At 49.6% G+C, this 17,084-nt stretch overlaps 1 protein-coding gene across 3 annotated transcripts in view; it reads right to left on the bottom strand.

Annotated features, from left to right (window-relative positions):
• Positions 1-3,856: 3,856 nt before the first annotated feature.
• Positions 3,857-17,084, bottom strand: part of OVOL2 (ovo like zinc finger 2) — a 30,165-nt gene continuing 16,937 nt past the window's right edge. For all 3 annotated transcript variants that reach the window (XM_044928011.1, XM_025264206.2, XM_025264207.2), the window contains one exon: positions 3,857-4,539. In XM_044928011.1, the coding sequence (XP_044783946.1) occupies positions 4,226-4,539 (314 nt within the window). In that variant the 3' untranslated portion in view covers positions 3,857-4,225. The remainder of the gene's footprint in view (positions 4,540-17,084) is intronic.

Genomic DNA, 17,084 nt, shown 5'->3' with positions numbered 1-17,084 from the left:
CCCTCGGCCTCAAGGTGAGATTCCGTCTGTGGCTCCTGAGATCAGGCTGCGGCTAGACTCCAGCTGCACCCACATCCTCACCTGGTTTCTCTTCGTTGTACCTGGCACCCCTCACCTCCTTCCCGGTTTCTCTTGAGAGCCTCCCCCAGTAAACCACATGCCCTCGATTCCTGGTCTCAGGCTCTGCTTCAAGGAACCCAACCTAGGACATCAAGCACATACAGCACACGGGTGATAACAGATCCCTCTTTCCAAAACAAACCGCTAGGAGGCACTTCTGACGAGCACAAGAATTCGTTTCCATTCTCGGTGCTGACCAAAGATCAACCTACAGAAGAGAACTTCCTGACCTAGCCTGACTTCGTACAGGCTAATGGATGGATTCCGATGAGGGCAGAAGATAACAAAAGTTCATCCATATCCATCCTCACCACTATGGACTTAAGTTTCCAGGGGTGCCAACCTGAGAACCAGTGCCCTAAATCCTGATCCTGGATGCTGTAGTGGGATTTCCTGACAACTGGCTGAGAGCAGGACAAGCAAACAGGTGGGAGGAGGGGACAGAGGCTCGGGTGGTCGTCAGCTGGTTTTGCCTGCGGCAGCAGAATCTACAAGCTGCTCCCGTGATCTGTCCCCTCTGCCCTGGCCTACGAGAGCCCATGGCTGAGAACCTGTGTTCCCTCCCCCGCCCCCACCCCAACATGGCAAAGTCCTCACCCTGGAATATGACTGAAAGGGCTATGTGCCATTTCTGGCCAGCCGATTCAGAGGGTGGATGGGACCTGTCCACACCTGAACCAGACCCAGTGCCGTCCCATCCATGTCCCCTCAGCATTTGCTGTACTTGGTGTATTAACATTGCTCACGGCCAAGCCCTCGGGCTCTGCCTGAGGGGTTTTCTTGGCACTTGAGGCATGCCTGGTCAGTGCACAGGGCAAGATGGAAAGGCCCAGAAATTAATGCTCCCATGCCAGCATCCTCAACCAAACCCCAGGCATGCAGAGCCAGTGGACAATGGCTTGCTGTACCCCTCCTGTGGGCAACTGCCTTCCAGGGACCCCCCGCTGGGATTGACTGCCCACCAGTAACTTTCCTGGTTGTATTTGTTTGTGTATGCTCAGTCGCTAAGTCATGTCCCCCTCGTTGCGACCCCATGGACTGTAGCCCATCAGGCTCCTCTGTCCAGGGGATTCCCCAGGCAAGACTATTGGAGTGGGTTGCCATTTCCTTCTCTAGGGAATCTTCAACTCAGGGATCAAACCCACATCCCCTGCATTGGCAGGCGGATTCTTTGTCACTGTGCCACCTGGGGAAGCCCAACTTTCCTAGTTATGGTCCCTGTATTGCCTTCCTTCTCCTGTCCCACTCCCCCACACCCTACATCTGTTCTTTCCTGGGATCACCTCCTAAGCCAGCAACTTGACCTTGAACTAACCTCAGAAGCAGCTTCTGGAGGAAACCAAACCGCGACAATTCTCTTACTGGCCGAAACCCAGACGCTCAGCTCCAATGAAGCACATATTGACAAGGAACCAGAGCGGCAGGCACGGGAAGTCTGGGTGCCTAAGTAATGGCATGGAGGTGAGCTACCTGCCAAGCCAGAGCCAGCAGGTGAGGAGGAAACATCCCGCTTTAAGCCACATCACGTGCTGGGAATCTTTGTTCCCGCAGCTGTGCCCTGTCTTAGCTGGTACAGTTGCCCAATATCCATGTCCTCTCTGGTCAAAGAACCCTGCTTTCCTGCTGGGTACCCACTCGGACCTCTCCTAGGCCAGAGGTGTAGTCAGCCTGCCCTCTCAGCCCTGCTTCAGAGGAGGCAGGAGCCCCAGGTCAGGCCTGGGCACAGCGCATAGTAATTGGCTGGGGTCAAGGGGAGGCAATGATGAGAGAGAAACTGGGCCAATCAGAGACAAGAAGCATCAGCCCAGGATAATGCCCCATCAGGAACAGTGAATGGTCATCCAGCCCCCATTCGAACCTGCCTGAGAAAGAAGCCACCTGGAGGAAAACTGGATAAAAGAAAAAAAGGTACAGGATCAAATGATTTAAGCACCTAGGCCCAGCCACCCCTGAAGCTGGAAAAACCCCAGACGTTACAGCTAATACATTCTTTTTCTCCATTAAAGTCATTTTAAATGGACTTTTTGTCACTTGCAACTTGTTTAATAAAAATCTGACCCTAAAGAGAACACCACATCAGCTAGTTCACAATTCCTTCTGCAAAACCGGCCACAGGGCAGCTGGTCCAGACAGAGTCACTTAGGTATTCCCTTACAGGAATGTCAGATAACCGAGGAAAAAGAACCAGCCGCCTTCTAGCTTCTCTCTCCTGCGTCAAGTGCTGAGACCCAACACCACTCGCCCATTAGAGCCAGGGTTGAGCCCTCAGCACTGGCTCTGTCCCAGGAGGCTGCACCTGGCAACCACCCCACCCCACGCCACATGCCGCCGTGGGTCCCAGGACCCACGTGGTCCCGCAGTGCCGTCTTACCCTTCACCACTGCCCCGGGGCGGTGACACAGGTGGTGAGGATCCCCCAAAGCCTGCCTTCGTCTCACACCAGCCTCAGGTGCAGCCAACGTTGAACCTGAGGCCTTGTCTTTCCTTTCTGAAGGGAGGGTGGGGTGAGGTGGGGAGAGGCGTTCTAACCAGATTTAGGATCCCTGGACCCTTCCTCCAGCGGCCAGTTTCAACCGCAGCTCCAGGCACAGAGATGCTGACCCTATAGGAGCGACCAGAGAACGTCATGCTTGGCTCGGTGCCTGGTGCATCATAGGTGTGAAAAGAGAATTTATTTCCTCCTTCCTTCTGAAGAAAAGTGCTGCTGACTCTACAGAGAAGTGTTGAGTTATAGGATGTACCACTTAAACCAGACTGTAGCCTGAAGCCTGACCACAGTGTTGGGGGCGGGGGGAGGAAGTGGGGGAGAGAAGGTGGAAGCGACAGGGGAGGGAAGAAGGGGAGGATGATGTGGGCAGGGAGGAAAGAAGAAAACGGCCATGGCCATGCCGTAGGAACGTTCCCAGACCAGCCCCAATTCAAGGTTTTCTGAACTTTCCAGAGGGGGAATGAACCAGTGCGCTCAGCCAGCGCCTAGGGGTCAAGGGACAGTGAGGTGCTGTGGATCGGACCTCCTGCCTGGTTCCGGCAGCTCCTAGGACTGGAATAGACCTCTCCCACCACAGTGGCTCTGGGGAGATCTGGGTCCTTCTTCCCACCCCTCCAGGCATGGGGGGGGGGACCCTGAAAACCTCCCCACACTCCCTCCCTGCCAGCTTCCCTTTTGCTCCATCTCAGTCTCAGGCCGACTTTCTCGCTAACGTCCAGGTGAGGACGTGCAAGTGGCTGAAGGTCACTGTGCTCAGCACTCACAGGGCGTGAGGGAGATACTGATGCCACCATTGTCCCCCCCCACCACCACTCAAGGGCACTAAGTATGCTCCGGGGCTCCTCATGCTCCAGCCTGGCCCCCAGTGCCAGACTCAAGGAGGGTGGACGATGGCCTTCAGCCCTGAGGCCCGGCCCGGGAGGCCAGAGCATCTCCACGGGAACACCCTGGTCACCAAGAGTGTCTGTGAGCCCATGCAAGCTGAGCCCAGTGCCTCTGCCCAGCTCACCAGGCACGTGTTTACCTTTACCCAGTGCTCAAGATTTGCTTCTTCAAACCCACCCACTAGTACAAAACATCAACCCCCAAACAACCTCAAGTCGAAGGTCCCACGATAAGCCCTGGACAGGGAGCACCAGCACTCTCCTGTTGCATTCTGAGCCGGATAATTCCACAAGGATGTTCCCTTTATTAGAATAATTCCGGCCAACGCTTTCAGAATAACAGAATTCGTTTTCCTTGCTGGAGTAGCATTTCAAGTGGAAGTACTTTTATTTCAAGGCACCATATCAATCTCTCCAAGGGTGTGTCTCTCAGAACACCCCTACCCTCCATGTGTGAAAATCCTAAAAACAAAATAAAAATGAAAACTAGACCCAGACGGTGATCACAGCTCTCCACAAGCTTCCATTACTGTGATAGCGTTCCTGAGGGCCCAGGTGACAGAGGCCTCATGCCACTGTTATCAATGATAGCGTTGGCATGGAGCCCCCAGTGAGGCCCCCAGGACAGAGAGATGAATGGACCACTTGGACTCTGGAATAGCACGTGGGGCAGGGGACCTCCAAGACCAGGAATCCGTGGACACGTGGCAGAGTTGGTGTCCTCGCCCCTCTCCTACTTCTCCTCCTCCTCACTCAGGTTGGCGTTTTCCTGGAGCGAGGACGTCATCTTGTTTTGCAAGAGAGCTGCCAGTTTCTTGGATGTCTTTTTGAGGAACGCGCTGCCCGGGTGGGCACCGTTCACGTGCAGGTACAGGTCCTCCTGGGTGGGGCCCGTGTAGCCGCAGTCCTCGCAGACATACAGCTTATCCCGGCGCTGCTTATAGGCGTACTGCTGCTGCACCCCGTGGATCTTCTTCAGGTGGGACTCCAAGGAGCAGCGCTGGGTGAAGGCTTTGTGGCAGACGTCACACTTATAGGGGCGAATGCCTGCAGGGGCGAGGGGCAGACACAGAACTGTGGGTCAAGGCCAAGCCAGAGCCTCCCACTTATGAGGCCATTAAAAGTCATCCCATACAACCCAATGGCAAAAAAAAAACCCCAAATGATTCAAAAAACATGCAAAGGAACTGAATAGGCATTTTTCCAAAGAAGACATATGAAGGGCTGAGAGACACAAGGGAAGATGCCCAGCATCACCAATCATCAGAAAAGTGCAAACTGCCACCACGCAGGTTAGGAGAGCCAACTCATTGGAAAAGACCCTGATGCTGGGAAAGATTGAAGGCAAAAGGAGAAGTGGGTAGCAGAGGATTAGATGGTTAGATAGCATCACCAACTCAAAGGATATGAGTTTGAGCGAACTCTAGGAGATAGTGGAGGACAGAGGAGGCTGGCATGCTGCAGTCCATGGGGTCACAAAGAGTCAGACATGACCTAGCAATTGAACAAGGTAGGAGAAATCACCTCACACCTGTCAGAATGTCTATTATCAACAAGACAAGAGGTAACAAATGCTGGAGAAGGTGTGGAGAAAAGGGCACCCTCATGCACTGTTGGGGAGAATGTAGATTGGTGCAGCCACTGTGGAGAACAAGGTGGAGGTTCCTTGAAAACTTAAAGACAGACCTTCCGTATGATCCAGGAATCCCACTATCCGTATTTATCCAAAGAAAATGAAAACAGGATCTCAGGAAGCTATCTCCACCCCCATGTTCACTGTAGCTTTATTCACAACAGCCAAGACATGGAAACACCTAAGTGCCCCTCAACAAATGAATGGATAAAGGAGATGTGGCACATATCTGCAATGGAGTATCATTCAGCCAGGACAAAGGAGGAGATCCTGCCATTTGCAACAATGTGGATGCACCTTGAGAACCTTATGTTCAGTGAGACGAGCCATAATGAGGAAGACAAACAGTGTGTGGTATCACTTAGATGCAGTAAAGTCCAACTCCCCTGAGAAACAAGAGAAACATACTTGTCAGGGGCTCCCGGGTTGGGGAAACAGGGAGAAAAAAAGGATCACCATAACCAAGGATGAAGAATATGAGGAAAATGGTTAAGGCAGGAGACAAAATTATCCACAGAGCAAACATAATAAAAACAGATGCAAACAGCAAAACTCTACCACCTGGCTTTAAGAGGAGGTGCTCTAATCTTCTCACTTGCCTGCCTTAATGTTTGGGTTTCAGAGTGGGCAGAGTAAACCGTGCTTTTATTTTAGTTTGGGTTTTCCTGGAAAAGCAGGTATTTGGAAGGTGCCTCCAGGAAGGGAGACCCCAGGAACAGTGTGAGGTGACTCCCCACCTTCAGGGGAGGGAGAAGATGACAAGGTTGGGGGGGGGGGTCATCCAGTCAGTGGGCAACCAGGGTTCAACTGGTCAAGCAAGGTACGGGACAGAGGAGAACACATACCTCCGAGCCGAGTCACTCTGCCCCTTGGGAGCTGGGTTCTTTGTCCCTCTGCTCAGGCAGCACCCTGGAGAGCGCCCTTGGTGGGTGGGGCTCTCTCTCCTGGCAGGTCCTGCCTGCCTGGAGGTGAGGGTGGGGGGCCTCCAGCAAGAACGCCCACAGTGGTCAGCTTCGATGTGGACAGATGTGCTCAGAAGTGACAAGGGACAGGGGCAGGGGCAGGGCACTGATGGCATTAGCTACAGTCAGGAAAGCATCCCCAACCTAGATCTCATGCTGACTTTAAATCTGGTCTACTATTAGTGGGGCCTGCCTCCTGGCTGGAGAAGCCACAGGTACCATACAGAGCAAGAAGCTCAGCAATCAAATGACAGTCACCCCCATGCCCCCATGGGTACCCCACCGGGTGAGATGGAGCTTCTAGAAGTCCAGAGAGGTCCATGGAGCAGAGAGGAGGCTGCAAGTAGTTAGACCATCTCAGGGCCTGGTGGTCAGGAGGACCACTTCCCACTGGAATCCCCAAAGCTTTAGGCTCAAAATTTAAGAGTATGCAAAACCATCAATCAAGATAGGTATTTTCAATCCCTGGATTGGGAAGATCCCCTGGAGAAGGAAATGGCAACCCACTTCCTGGTTGGTACAGTGGTTAGGACTCGCACTTCCACCACAGGGGACATGGGTTTGATCTCAGGTAGGGGAACTAGGATCCTGCATGCCCCGTGGTGCAGCCAAAAAAAGAAAAAATTGTTTTGAGTTGCTTAAAAATAATGAAAATTAAAATTCACACTCTAAAATGCTTATTTGACTTATACAACAATGAAATGTATTACGATTTTACTATCCTAGCTTTAATGGAAGCAAACTATTAAAAGATATCTTCGAAATCTACTTTTTTTGCTTAACAATATTCCTAGGGTACCAGTCAGAATGGCAATCATTAAAAAGTCAACAAATAAATGCTACAGAGGGTGTGGAGAAAAGGGAAGCCTTCTACGCTAATGGTGGGAATGTAAATTGGTGCAGCCGCTATGGAGACCAGTATGGAGGTTCCTCAAAAAACTAAAATAGAGTTACCATATAACCCAGCAATCCCACCCCTGGGTGTATATCCAGACAAAACTATAATTCAGAAAAATGCATGCACCCCAATGTTCACAGCAGTACTATTTACAATAGTCAAGATACAGAAGCAACCTAAATGTCCATCAACACATGAATGGCTAAAGATATGGTGCATATACACAATGGAATACTACTCAGCTGTTAAAAAGAATGAAATAATGAATGTCAATTGCAGCAACATGGATGCAAGTAGAGATCTTCACAGTAAGTGAAATAAGTCAGACAAAGACAAATATCATATGATATCACTTATATGTGGAATCTAAAAAGAATATATAAAGTCCCTCAGTTGTATCTGACTCTTTGCAACCCCACGGACTGTAGCCCATTAGGCTCCTCTGTCCATGGGATTCTCTAGGCAAGAATACTGGCTGCTGCTGCTGCTGCTAAGTCGCTTCAGCCGTGTCTGACTCTGTGCGACGCCAGAGACGGCAGCCCACCAGGCTCCCCCGTCCCTGGGATTCTCCAGGCAAGAACACTGGAGTGGGTTGCCATTTCCTTCTCCAGGGGATCTTCCCAACCCAGGGATCGAACCCAGGACTCCTGCATTGCAGGCAGATTCTTTACCATCTGAGCCACCAGGGAAGCCCAAAAAAAGAACATATATGTATAACTAAGTCACTTTGCTATACAACAGAAATTAATATGTTATAAAACAACTATACTTCAATAAAAAATAAAAATAAGTAAATAGTCCTGGAGAGTTTACCATGGTAGTGTTTACAGCCTGATTTCATCCCTTTTTAGCAGCACCACAGTATTTTGTTGTTCAGCTGCACCCAAATCCCACCTTTTAAAGACTACAGAGATTAAGGAAGTGCTGCAGCCCACACCCTCGCATCACATCACGCTGCCTTGTACAACCTGGTACTAAGGTGTGGTCCACCCCACATCACATCACCTAAGAGCTTGTTGGAAGTGCAGAGCCTTGAGCCCCCACCCTAGACCTCCTGATTCAAGTGAAAGCAGTGGTTCTCAAATTTGAGCCCAAAACAGAATCACCTAGATAGAGGGCTTGTCAAAACACAGATTCCGGGACCCCCACCCTCACTGGCGATCCTGGTTCTGGGGTAGGGCCAAGAACCTGTATTTTCTAGCTGGTTTCCAGGTGATGCTGAGGCTACTTATGCTGAGGTCTGAAGCGATGCCAGATGAAGCCATAGGACAGCACTTGGGGTGTCTGAGGCAGACATGCACCCCAGTCTTTTCCCCAAGGTTACAAGTCCCCAGTGCCTTACTGGTGCTTCCTGAAGAGCTATATCTGTTTATGAAGTTACACAGATGATAAAGGAAGTCAAAATGGAAAAAAAAAAATACTCCCCACCCTCATTCAACCACCTGAACAAACTGAATGGCTTCCACTATTCTTCCACATCCAGAAGCCTCCATCATTGCCTCTACACTCAGTGTGAAAAAAATTCCATCAGCTCAGTGTTGTGGTGGGGTGTTCCTCCAGCCCACCCAAGCAGAAGGCAGGCCTGTATTATATTCTGCTGGTTCCAGAAAAACTGCCAAAAGAAACTTCATTATAATGCTCAGCACTCGGCACATAATAGGTGCTCAGTAAATCATTTTTGAATGAATGAACCCTCCTGGCCCAGGAAAAGAAAGGAAGATCCCCTGGAGGAGGAAATGGCAACCCAGTCCTGTATTCTTGCCTGGAGAATCCCATGGACAGCGGAGCCTGGCGGGCTACAGTATGGGGCCGCTAAGAGTCAGACACAACTGGGCAACTAACACTGTCCCTGTCAAATCACTTTTCAATGAATGAATGAATGAATGAACCCTACTGGCGCAGGAAAAGAGAGGTCAGTCACATCTTGGGGGCTAGTTTTCTACAAACGTAAGGGCTATGATGAGACCTGCCCCAAAGGAATACACCACGTAGGTTGCATGTTTGGGCCACAAGGGGCTTTGTGTTACCCAGGCCTCTGGGCCCACATGGCAGCTGGCTTCTACCACCTCTGGCCAATCAAGAATCACCCTGATTTCAAACCCGAAGCTCATCAAGACAAATTCACCCAGAGACCAGCTGCTCCTTTCAGGAGGGATCGGAAACAGCCCGTGACTATTTTAAAACATCCAAAGTCAGCCGGTGAGGAAACCAGCACACTTCCACCAGCTTTAACCTGGAGCAATGACTCCTGGATTCTGGAAGTGGAAGTAGGTGGAAGATTTCCACCCTACTCCTGGGGGCCTGAGAAGAGGGGTGGACAGGGCTGCACTGCTTGTCCCAAGCCCTTCCCCTCGGACAAGTCCACATGCAGAGTCACGTCTCCTTCCTCTCTTCATCCAGCTGCTCAGCTGAATTGTACGGGCACCGCATGCAGCGCAGACTGGATGGCAAGGGCAAGAGGGTATTGGAACCCTGCATCATGTGGACAACAGAGGTGGGGAGGGGGAGACAGAAGGCCCCCACACCTTGTTACTGCAGTTAATTCTGACTTCTGCAAACCTGCTCCCCCCACCCCATCACCACATTCACCCCTCACTCCCTGGAGCAAGCAGACCTTGTCACACAGCAGCTGCCTCTTGGTGACTCTGGGCTTGGGAACAAGTTCCTGCCTCCTGGAGTCTTCCTTTCCCCTACAGACTCAGAGGTCAGCAAAGAAGATGGCCAGAAAGGAGCCCAGGTGAGGGAGACCAACGCCAAGGTCTCCCTGTCTTGGACATAAGTGCTCTTGAACAATGGCTAATCGTGTCTGTGCTGGGAGTGGGGTTCCAGAACTAGAGACACAATCCCCAACACCTAGACAGTAACAGAGTCCAAGGCCACTGGAATTACCCATCAGCCACTCATCAACCCAGTCCATGCCTCAGTTTCCTCACCTGTAAAATGGGGACAATAATTAATACCCCCTTGTAAGGCTGCTCTGATGAGTAATTGAGATCTTATGAGCCAAGGATCCAGCACACACTAAATACTCAACGGGATGCAGTCTCAAGTGCCTACAGTCCAGGTCAGAAGAATACAAAGACACTCTTTAGAACTTCTTGTTGTTTAGTTGCTAAGTCGTGTCTTTTTTAGGACCCCATGGACTGTAGCCTGCCAGGCTCCTCTGTCCATGGGATTTTCCAGGCAAGAATACTGGAGTGGGTTGCAATTTCCTATTCACAAAAGAGTCAGACACGACTTAGTGATAAAACAACAACAATATTTACAGAGGACTTCTTTAATGTGTTACATTTCTTAAATGTAGACATATATTTTTAACGTACACCTGCTGCTGCTGCTAAGTCACGTCAGTCGTGTCCGACTCGTGTGACCCCATAGACGGTATCCAACAGGCTCCTCTGTCCCTGGGACACCTAAGTAATATTTAAGGAGCCAAAGCAATGATTCAATCACAGTATCATTTGTCAATGACAAAAACAAAAGCATGTTAGTTACTGGGGAAAAAAAAACAAAACACATTTGTTAAAAAGCATTATGGAACAGACGTGATGAAATTTTTTAAAAAACGTTAAAATAATTATTAAAAAATCAAAAATTTTAAAAAAGGATAACATTTTAAAATGTGGTCCCTAGAGACTTCACTGGTAGTCCAGTGGTTAGGACTCCATGTTTCCACGGCATGGGGCCTGGGTTCGATCCCTAGCTGGGGAACAAAGATCCTGTATGCCACATGGCACGGCAATATATATAAAATAATAATAAAATGTGGTCCCTAGGCAGCTGGTGGAGAGAGGCAGGAACAGACTTCCTTCCCCAGCCACTTTCAGTGCAGTGCTGTGGGCCTGTATCACCTAGTCCAGAAAATACTGTGTGTGGATTATCACAAAGAGTTCCTTCTTTTCAAATGTTCTATTTCTACTGCCAAATCAACCTTCATCTCACATATCCTCAAAGAAAAGTCTTTGTTACTGGCAATATCTGTTTTGTTCTGCTTGCTGTATCTAAGTCTCCTTTACTGAACTATATTCAAAAGTGGGCTTCCTCGAAAAGCTCTCTGCAGGCCTCCTCGTGGGAGTGGACATTTAGGGCGACATCCGCGAGAGGCACTGTGACCACGCCCATACACAGCGGAAGCAGTCTACCCTTCAGCCAGCTTCAGGGACATTATCTACAGGAAGACAAACACAAGGAGGCAAAGGATATATAAGATTTGTGATTGCATTCTCTAAAATTAGAATAGAGGGTGAGAAACAAAAGAAATAGGGAAGGGAGGAAAGGGAAAAAAAACCTGAAAATGAAAGACAGTGTTACATTTGGAGCAAGAAAAAAAATGACAATGCCTCCATATTTGAAATTACATCATGATCTCACAATGAGAAACGCTCTGACACCCATTCAACAGAGTGGGACACCTCCACCTGTGCAGGCAGGAAATAGCCTCCCAGATAGACAGTACACAAAAAAGCAGTGTGTACTAAAAATTTCTGGGGAAAAAAATTAAATGGTAGTCTGCTTTCAGGAGGGGCTTCCCTGGTGGCTCAAGATGGTCAGGAGTCTGCCTGCAGTGTGGGAGACCTGGGTTCGATCCCTGGGTTAGGAAGATCCCCTGGAGGAGGAAATGGCAACCCACTCCAGTATTCTTGCCTGGAGAATCCCATGGACAGAGGAGTGCGGCAGACTACGCTCCATGGGGTCGGACGTGACCGAGCGATTTCTTTGCTTTCAAGAGTCGAAATAGGGCTTGGTGTGGAGAGGAGGCTTCTTTTTCTTTCTTTAATTCTTTCCCTTTTATATTATTTTTTGTAGCTAAAAAGTAAGTCAAAATCAAAGAGGGGAGAGCTTGTTGAGTGAAGGAGTGTGTGTTCTTCTCCTCAGCTCCCTGGGCTGGGAGGGGTGGAGGTAACTCTATTCTTCCCCAGTGCACCCCACTCAAGCCTCTCCCAGCCTGTGCTTCTCCCAATCCAATCTCTCCACTCCTTTCCTTTCGCCTCCAAACAAAGGACACCATCGTTTCCTCCTCTTCAGTCAAGATGGGATTTGTTGGCCTTTCTTTCTCAATGTGGCCCAGATGGAAGATAAGGCCAGAGGGCCCCTTGGGGGCTGGGGTGGGGGTGGGGGCAGGGCAGAAACAACTGCTCTGGTCAACAGCCCCCCCATTCCCTCAAGTGACCTCCAACCTGAATTCCTCAGTCTCCCCACATGGAACTCAGAAGCTTCCACAGGAATGACAAGCACCTCGAACTGACTCTTTTATTCTAGCCAGAGTTGTAAAGGTATAACCAACATGGTTACGCGCTCTGGAGCCTCCCACAAACTGAGCGGGTGACCCCAGACATGTGTGTCCTTTTCAGCTGGCTACAGCAGCTATGCTTTCTCCTTTATAGCTTCTATGTCGACTGGAGTCTTTCACACAGTAAGTAGTCACTTTTACAAACGAGGAAAATAAAATGCTTTCAATTAAAGCCATATTTGTCTGATGAGCCTGAGACACCTGGTCACAGTAACGAACAACACCCAGACCACACCCCTGACACCTCTGCAGACGTGACTCGGCATTTCCTCTCGCCCCCAGGTGCCAGCGGTGCTCAGGGTCCCCAGGCATCGAGGGCAGAGATGGTGAGTACCAAGTCTGGCCCTTGCTGGTTGCTACATTCTACTCTAAATGACAGATCTCCCCCCACCAAAAAACCAAACCATCTCCTTCCATGGACGGCCAGCTGGTTCAACCTAAAAGATTTAAACAAAGCCAAAAGAATATTCTCTAAAAACAGACCCATGACATTTTTCATGGGCTGTGAACTGAATATACATTCCTTTCTTGAAAGCTCTCCCCCACTCTTCCCCCCTCCATCCTCTGTCTCATTTTGACCTGATGCTGGCCTCAGTGACCCTGTCAATTCCTCTCAAACAGAGTAAATCCCTCTATTCTGTGTGCAGTGAGTGCTCTTGGTTCCCCAACCGGACCCCCTTGAGTGGGCCCCCACTTGCCTGGGGCAGGACAGGCCTGTAGAGCCAGTCCCACCCAAGACCCCAGTGGGATCAGGCTAAGGCCACATCCCTGCTACACTGTCCAGCTCCCCCCTGCCTTGCAGGCTTCTCCCAAGAGCCCACTCTTCAATACATCGGTTTATAAGAATCACCATCTCAGGGACTTCTCTGGTGGTCCAGTGGCTGAGACTATGCGCTCCCAATGCTGGGAGCCCGGGTTCAATCCTTGGTCAGAGAACTAAAGATCCCCCATGCCACAACTAAGACAGGGCACAGCCAAATAACTATAAATAAAAGTAATTATTTAAAAAAAAAGAAAAAGAATCACCATCTCAGAAACTGCTTGTACGGAACCCAACCTAAAACCATCTGGATTGAAAATAGCCACTCGTTTGCCAATATATTTTCACAAGATGGTAAGAGAGCTTCTTCTTTCTATTCCAGTTTCTTTCAACCTGGAGTCAGATGTCATGTAGCTACTCCCCCCAACCCTCCACCTCACTCATACACCCCCGATCTACTCTTTCCTTGGTGAAGTCATATCCAAAAGAGAAGTCTAATCTTTTCTTTCATCTACTTGAATATTAAGGTCAGACATTTCCAGGCTCCGGTTTCCCTGGGTCTTTTCCAAGATGTTTCCTCCTCTTCTGAGTCTTTCCTTAGACGCCCTGTTCTCTCGGGGGCTGCAGAGGGAGGAGGAGATGAGAGGGAGGGGATTCACCCTGCTCTTTGGGCCCCACCCAGCTCTGTCCACCTCTCAACACTGTCCCTCCAATTCTCAAAACAAGGGTCCAGAGATCTTAGGCAAGTTTTTACATTAATCATGGACTGCCCCAACTGGACTGGGAGCAACCGTAACCTTCACTGAACTAGCTACTGTACTTGGGAAAACAGAGTCCGCATCTTTGCTTCTGGTCCAAATACAACATTTACCTGTCACTGTCCAGAGCAAAAATCCAGCATCTGTGTCTCAACCAAAGGCAAAGCCAAGTTCACAGAATTCTGGTGAGCTCTTTGGAGTTAGTGAGGTGGTTCACATGAGCTACAAGGTCAGAGGACCCCCAAGTCTTTGCTCTTTTTACCAGTTATCCCTTTGGCGTAGAGCTCAGAGCTTACAGGGCAGGCCTCTCGAGCCAGGAGGCCAGGTCTGTCCCTCCAGCTCCTGCTCAGCAGCATCACCAAAGCGGTGGCCTTTTGTTGATCTGCCAGCAGCTAATTTGTCAACAAGCCCTTGACTCCTCTCTCTGGTTCATCATTACCTGGAGGCAAGTCTCCATCAGAAAATAAATCAGAGCAGGGAGAACAGGTTCAAGACATTTCCTTAATACTTTTTGTTAACCACGATAAAGAATCTACCTGCAGTGCAGGAGATATGTGTTCGATCCCTGGGTCGGGAAGATCTGGAGGCAGAAATAGCAACCCACTCCAGTATTCTTAACTGGGAAATCCCATGGACAGAGGAGCCTGGCGGGCTACAGTCTACGGGGGTCACAAAGAGTTGGACACGGCTGAGCATCAGAAGACCAGAGGTCTAGAACTGGCTCTGGGCCCCTTAAGAAGCTTAAGGAGGAGTCACTTTAAGAGTTAAAATTATGATTAAAAAAATTAAAATGATTATCTATAGATTCAATGATCTAAGAACTGTCCAATAGAGACTCAAATGCAAATAACTTGGACTTTCCCAGAGGTCCTGTGGTTATGATTCTGTTCTTCCACTGCAGGGGGTGAGGGTTCAATCCCTGGTCAGGGAACTAAGATCCCACATGCTGCATGGTATGGGAAAAAAAAAAATTCAAGTCACTTTGTAGTTTTACATAGTTCACGATTTTTTTTGGTGGGAGGGCCATACCGCCTAGCTTGCGGGATCCCAGGGATTTTTGGCCTCTCCTTTAGCAGTCACTAGAGGTCTATAAAAATCTTGCTCCTCTTTCAGGGCTCAACCAAGAGGACACCTCCTTTGAGAAGCCTCCCTGATGCCACTTTCTCTTCTGTCTGGCACACCCGCTGGCTTTCCTGGGGAGTCCAGGGTTTGGGTCCTTTCTCTCTATGTGGGCTGAGGTCTCTAGAAGCACAGAGGTAAGTCTTCAGGCCTCAGGAAAACTCTGCCAACTATTTCAACATTTACCACCTCTAATAGCTCATATTTACTAAATGCTTACAGAGTGCAAAGCACTTTATACACCATTATTGCCCTGAAATCTCACAGCCATCACTTAGGTGATAGGTATTAAAACCCCATGCGCACTTTAGAGATGGACAAACTAAAGCAAAAAAAAAAAAAAAAAGAGTAATTTGGACAAGCCTGCACAGACAGCTAGCTCAGATCTGGATTTCTTAACCACTATGTGACTGATTCAACTTGCAAACTCTCCCTGAGAGTGGTCAGTCCCTCATATTTCCACTAACGGAGAATTAACTCAGTCACAGATGAGGCAGCTCCATGTTTACTCCAACTGACCATACCAGCAGCCCACAATGCTCCCTGAGCCCCCTTCACTTTGTCTTAAAGGCCAGGATCCAGGATCAGGGAGTGGCCAGAGAACCCACCAGGCAAGGAGCTGCAGAAGAAATAGGCCATGCCCTCAATGACATCCTCAGAAAAAGATGCAAAGCTGAGGAACTCTCCTGGACAGCCAACGACAAATGACTGGGCAACCGGTCCCCAGTTTCTTAACCTCTTGGGGTAGTTGCCTGTTAGACCAGCTTTGTAGCCACTTGTTGGGTCCATTGATAGCTGGGGCTGCCCCATCAACCACAGAACCCCTCCAACTTTTATAGGACCATCTACCACCTACAGGACCCTTCACCCTATTTAGGACCCTCCACAATTACCCTACCACTGGCCACTTCCTAAGTATTCTTCCTGCCTCAACCCAAGGTGTCAGCCTGGCCACACAGAGGTCAAACTTTTACAGGTTCTCCCATGTTCAGGACTGAAATGAAAGTATTAAAGCCAAACCCCAGAGAGCATCCTCTACTGATTCCACTTTCATCACATTCAAAGCCAGACAACAGTCAGTGACACTGCCAGAAGCCAGGCTAACAGTGCCTCTCGGAGGTAAGGTGACAGTGACCAGAGGGGGTGCGGGGCAGGGCAGTGACTTACAGGGTCTGTCAATACTCCAGCTGGTTAGATGGGTGTGTTCACTCTGTAGAAACTCCTACATTCTCAAACTGTGCTCTCATGACATGTGTGCTTTTCTGGATGCATTGTTACTTTTAAATGAAATTTTAAATGAAAATTTCACTTTAGCAAAGTTTTTTTAAAGGAAAAAAGAAAAACCTTTTAGCATGCCAGACCACTCTTTGGGGTGAAGGACACCCTTCTGAGGCCAAGAAGGGACTCACGGCAAGTACCCTAAGAACAAAATGTGTGACGGAGTCTATAAAGGAAATCTCAATAGCAAGGGTCCAAGAAGGACCCTGTGTGGGGCTTGGGGAGCTGCGAGCCCCACTGAGAGAGAGGAGTGGACATTTTCCCACTCCCAAAATGCCGGAGGGGAAACCCTGAACCCTGAAAGGGCCTGAGGGATCAGCAGGACTATAACAAATTCTAGGGACTGTAGGGAGAGAGAGAGGGATCCGCATAAGACTGACTGGGCAGGATGGGATGAGAGGATGGAGCCCAGTGGGGAGCGTGAGGGTTCAGAGGGGCTGGAGGCAGATTTGAAGATGGGAGCCAGACGGAGAGGGGCTTTATATGGAACCCATCAAGATGCAGACTTTGAATTTCATCCTGCCCAGAGTTGGAGATTTTTTTTTTAAGCTGGGAAATGGCATCTTAGAATTCCCAAGGGATCTCTCTGGTAAAGGTGTGGTCCTCAAGAAGAAGCCTGCAGACCAGATACCTCCTACACAAAACTACGGAGGCTAGCAGCAATCAGAAGTGCCGGCAGACTGGTGAGCAGGCACACCCCCAGGGCTGTCTGTGGAAGGAGATGGTGGGGACCCAGACCCACTGCACAAGAAGGGGGAGCTGAGGAAGGCTGGAGGGGCAGGCACTTGCCTGCCTGCCAGAACTCCCACACCCTGACCCTTCCTCCCCACCCCCTCAGAAGGCTTGGAGAGCGCTAAGTCCGCTGAGTGTTTTCTTCCCTTTGTGAGCTCCCAG

Source organism: Bubalus bubalis, chromosome 14 (assembly GCF_019923935.1).
Source record: "Bubalus bubalis isolate 160015118507 breed Murrah chromosome 14, NDDB_SH_1, whole genome shotgun sequence".
In the NCBI taxonomy this organism is placed as follows: Eukaryota; Metazoa; Chordata; class Mammalia; order Artiodactyla; family Bovidae; genus Bubalus; species Bubalus bubalis.
Note: the sequence above shows the minus strand (reverse complement) of the source record. Positions and strands in the feature narration are given on the sequence as shown.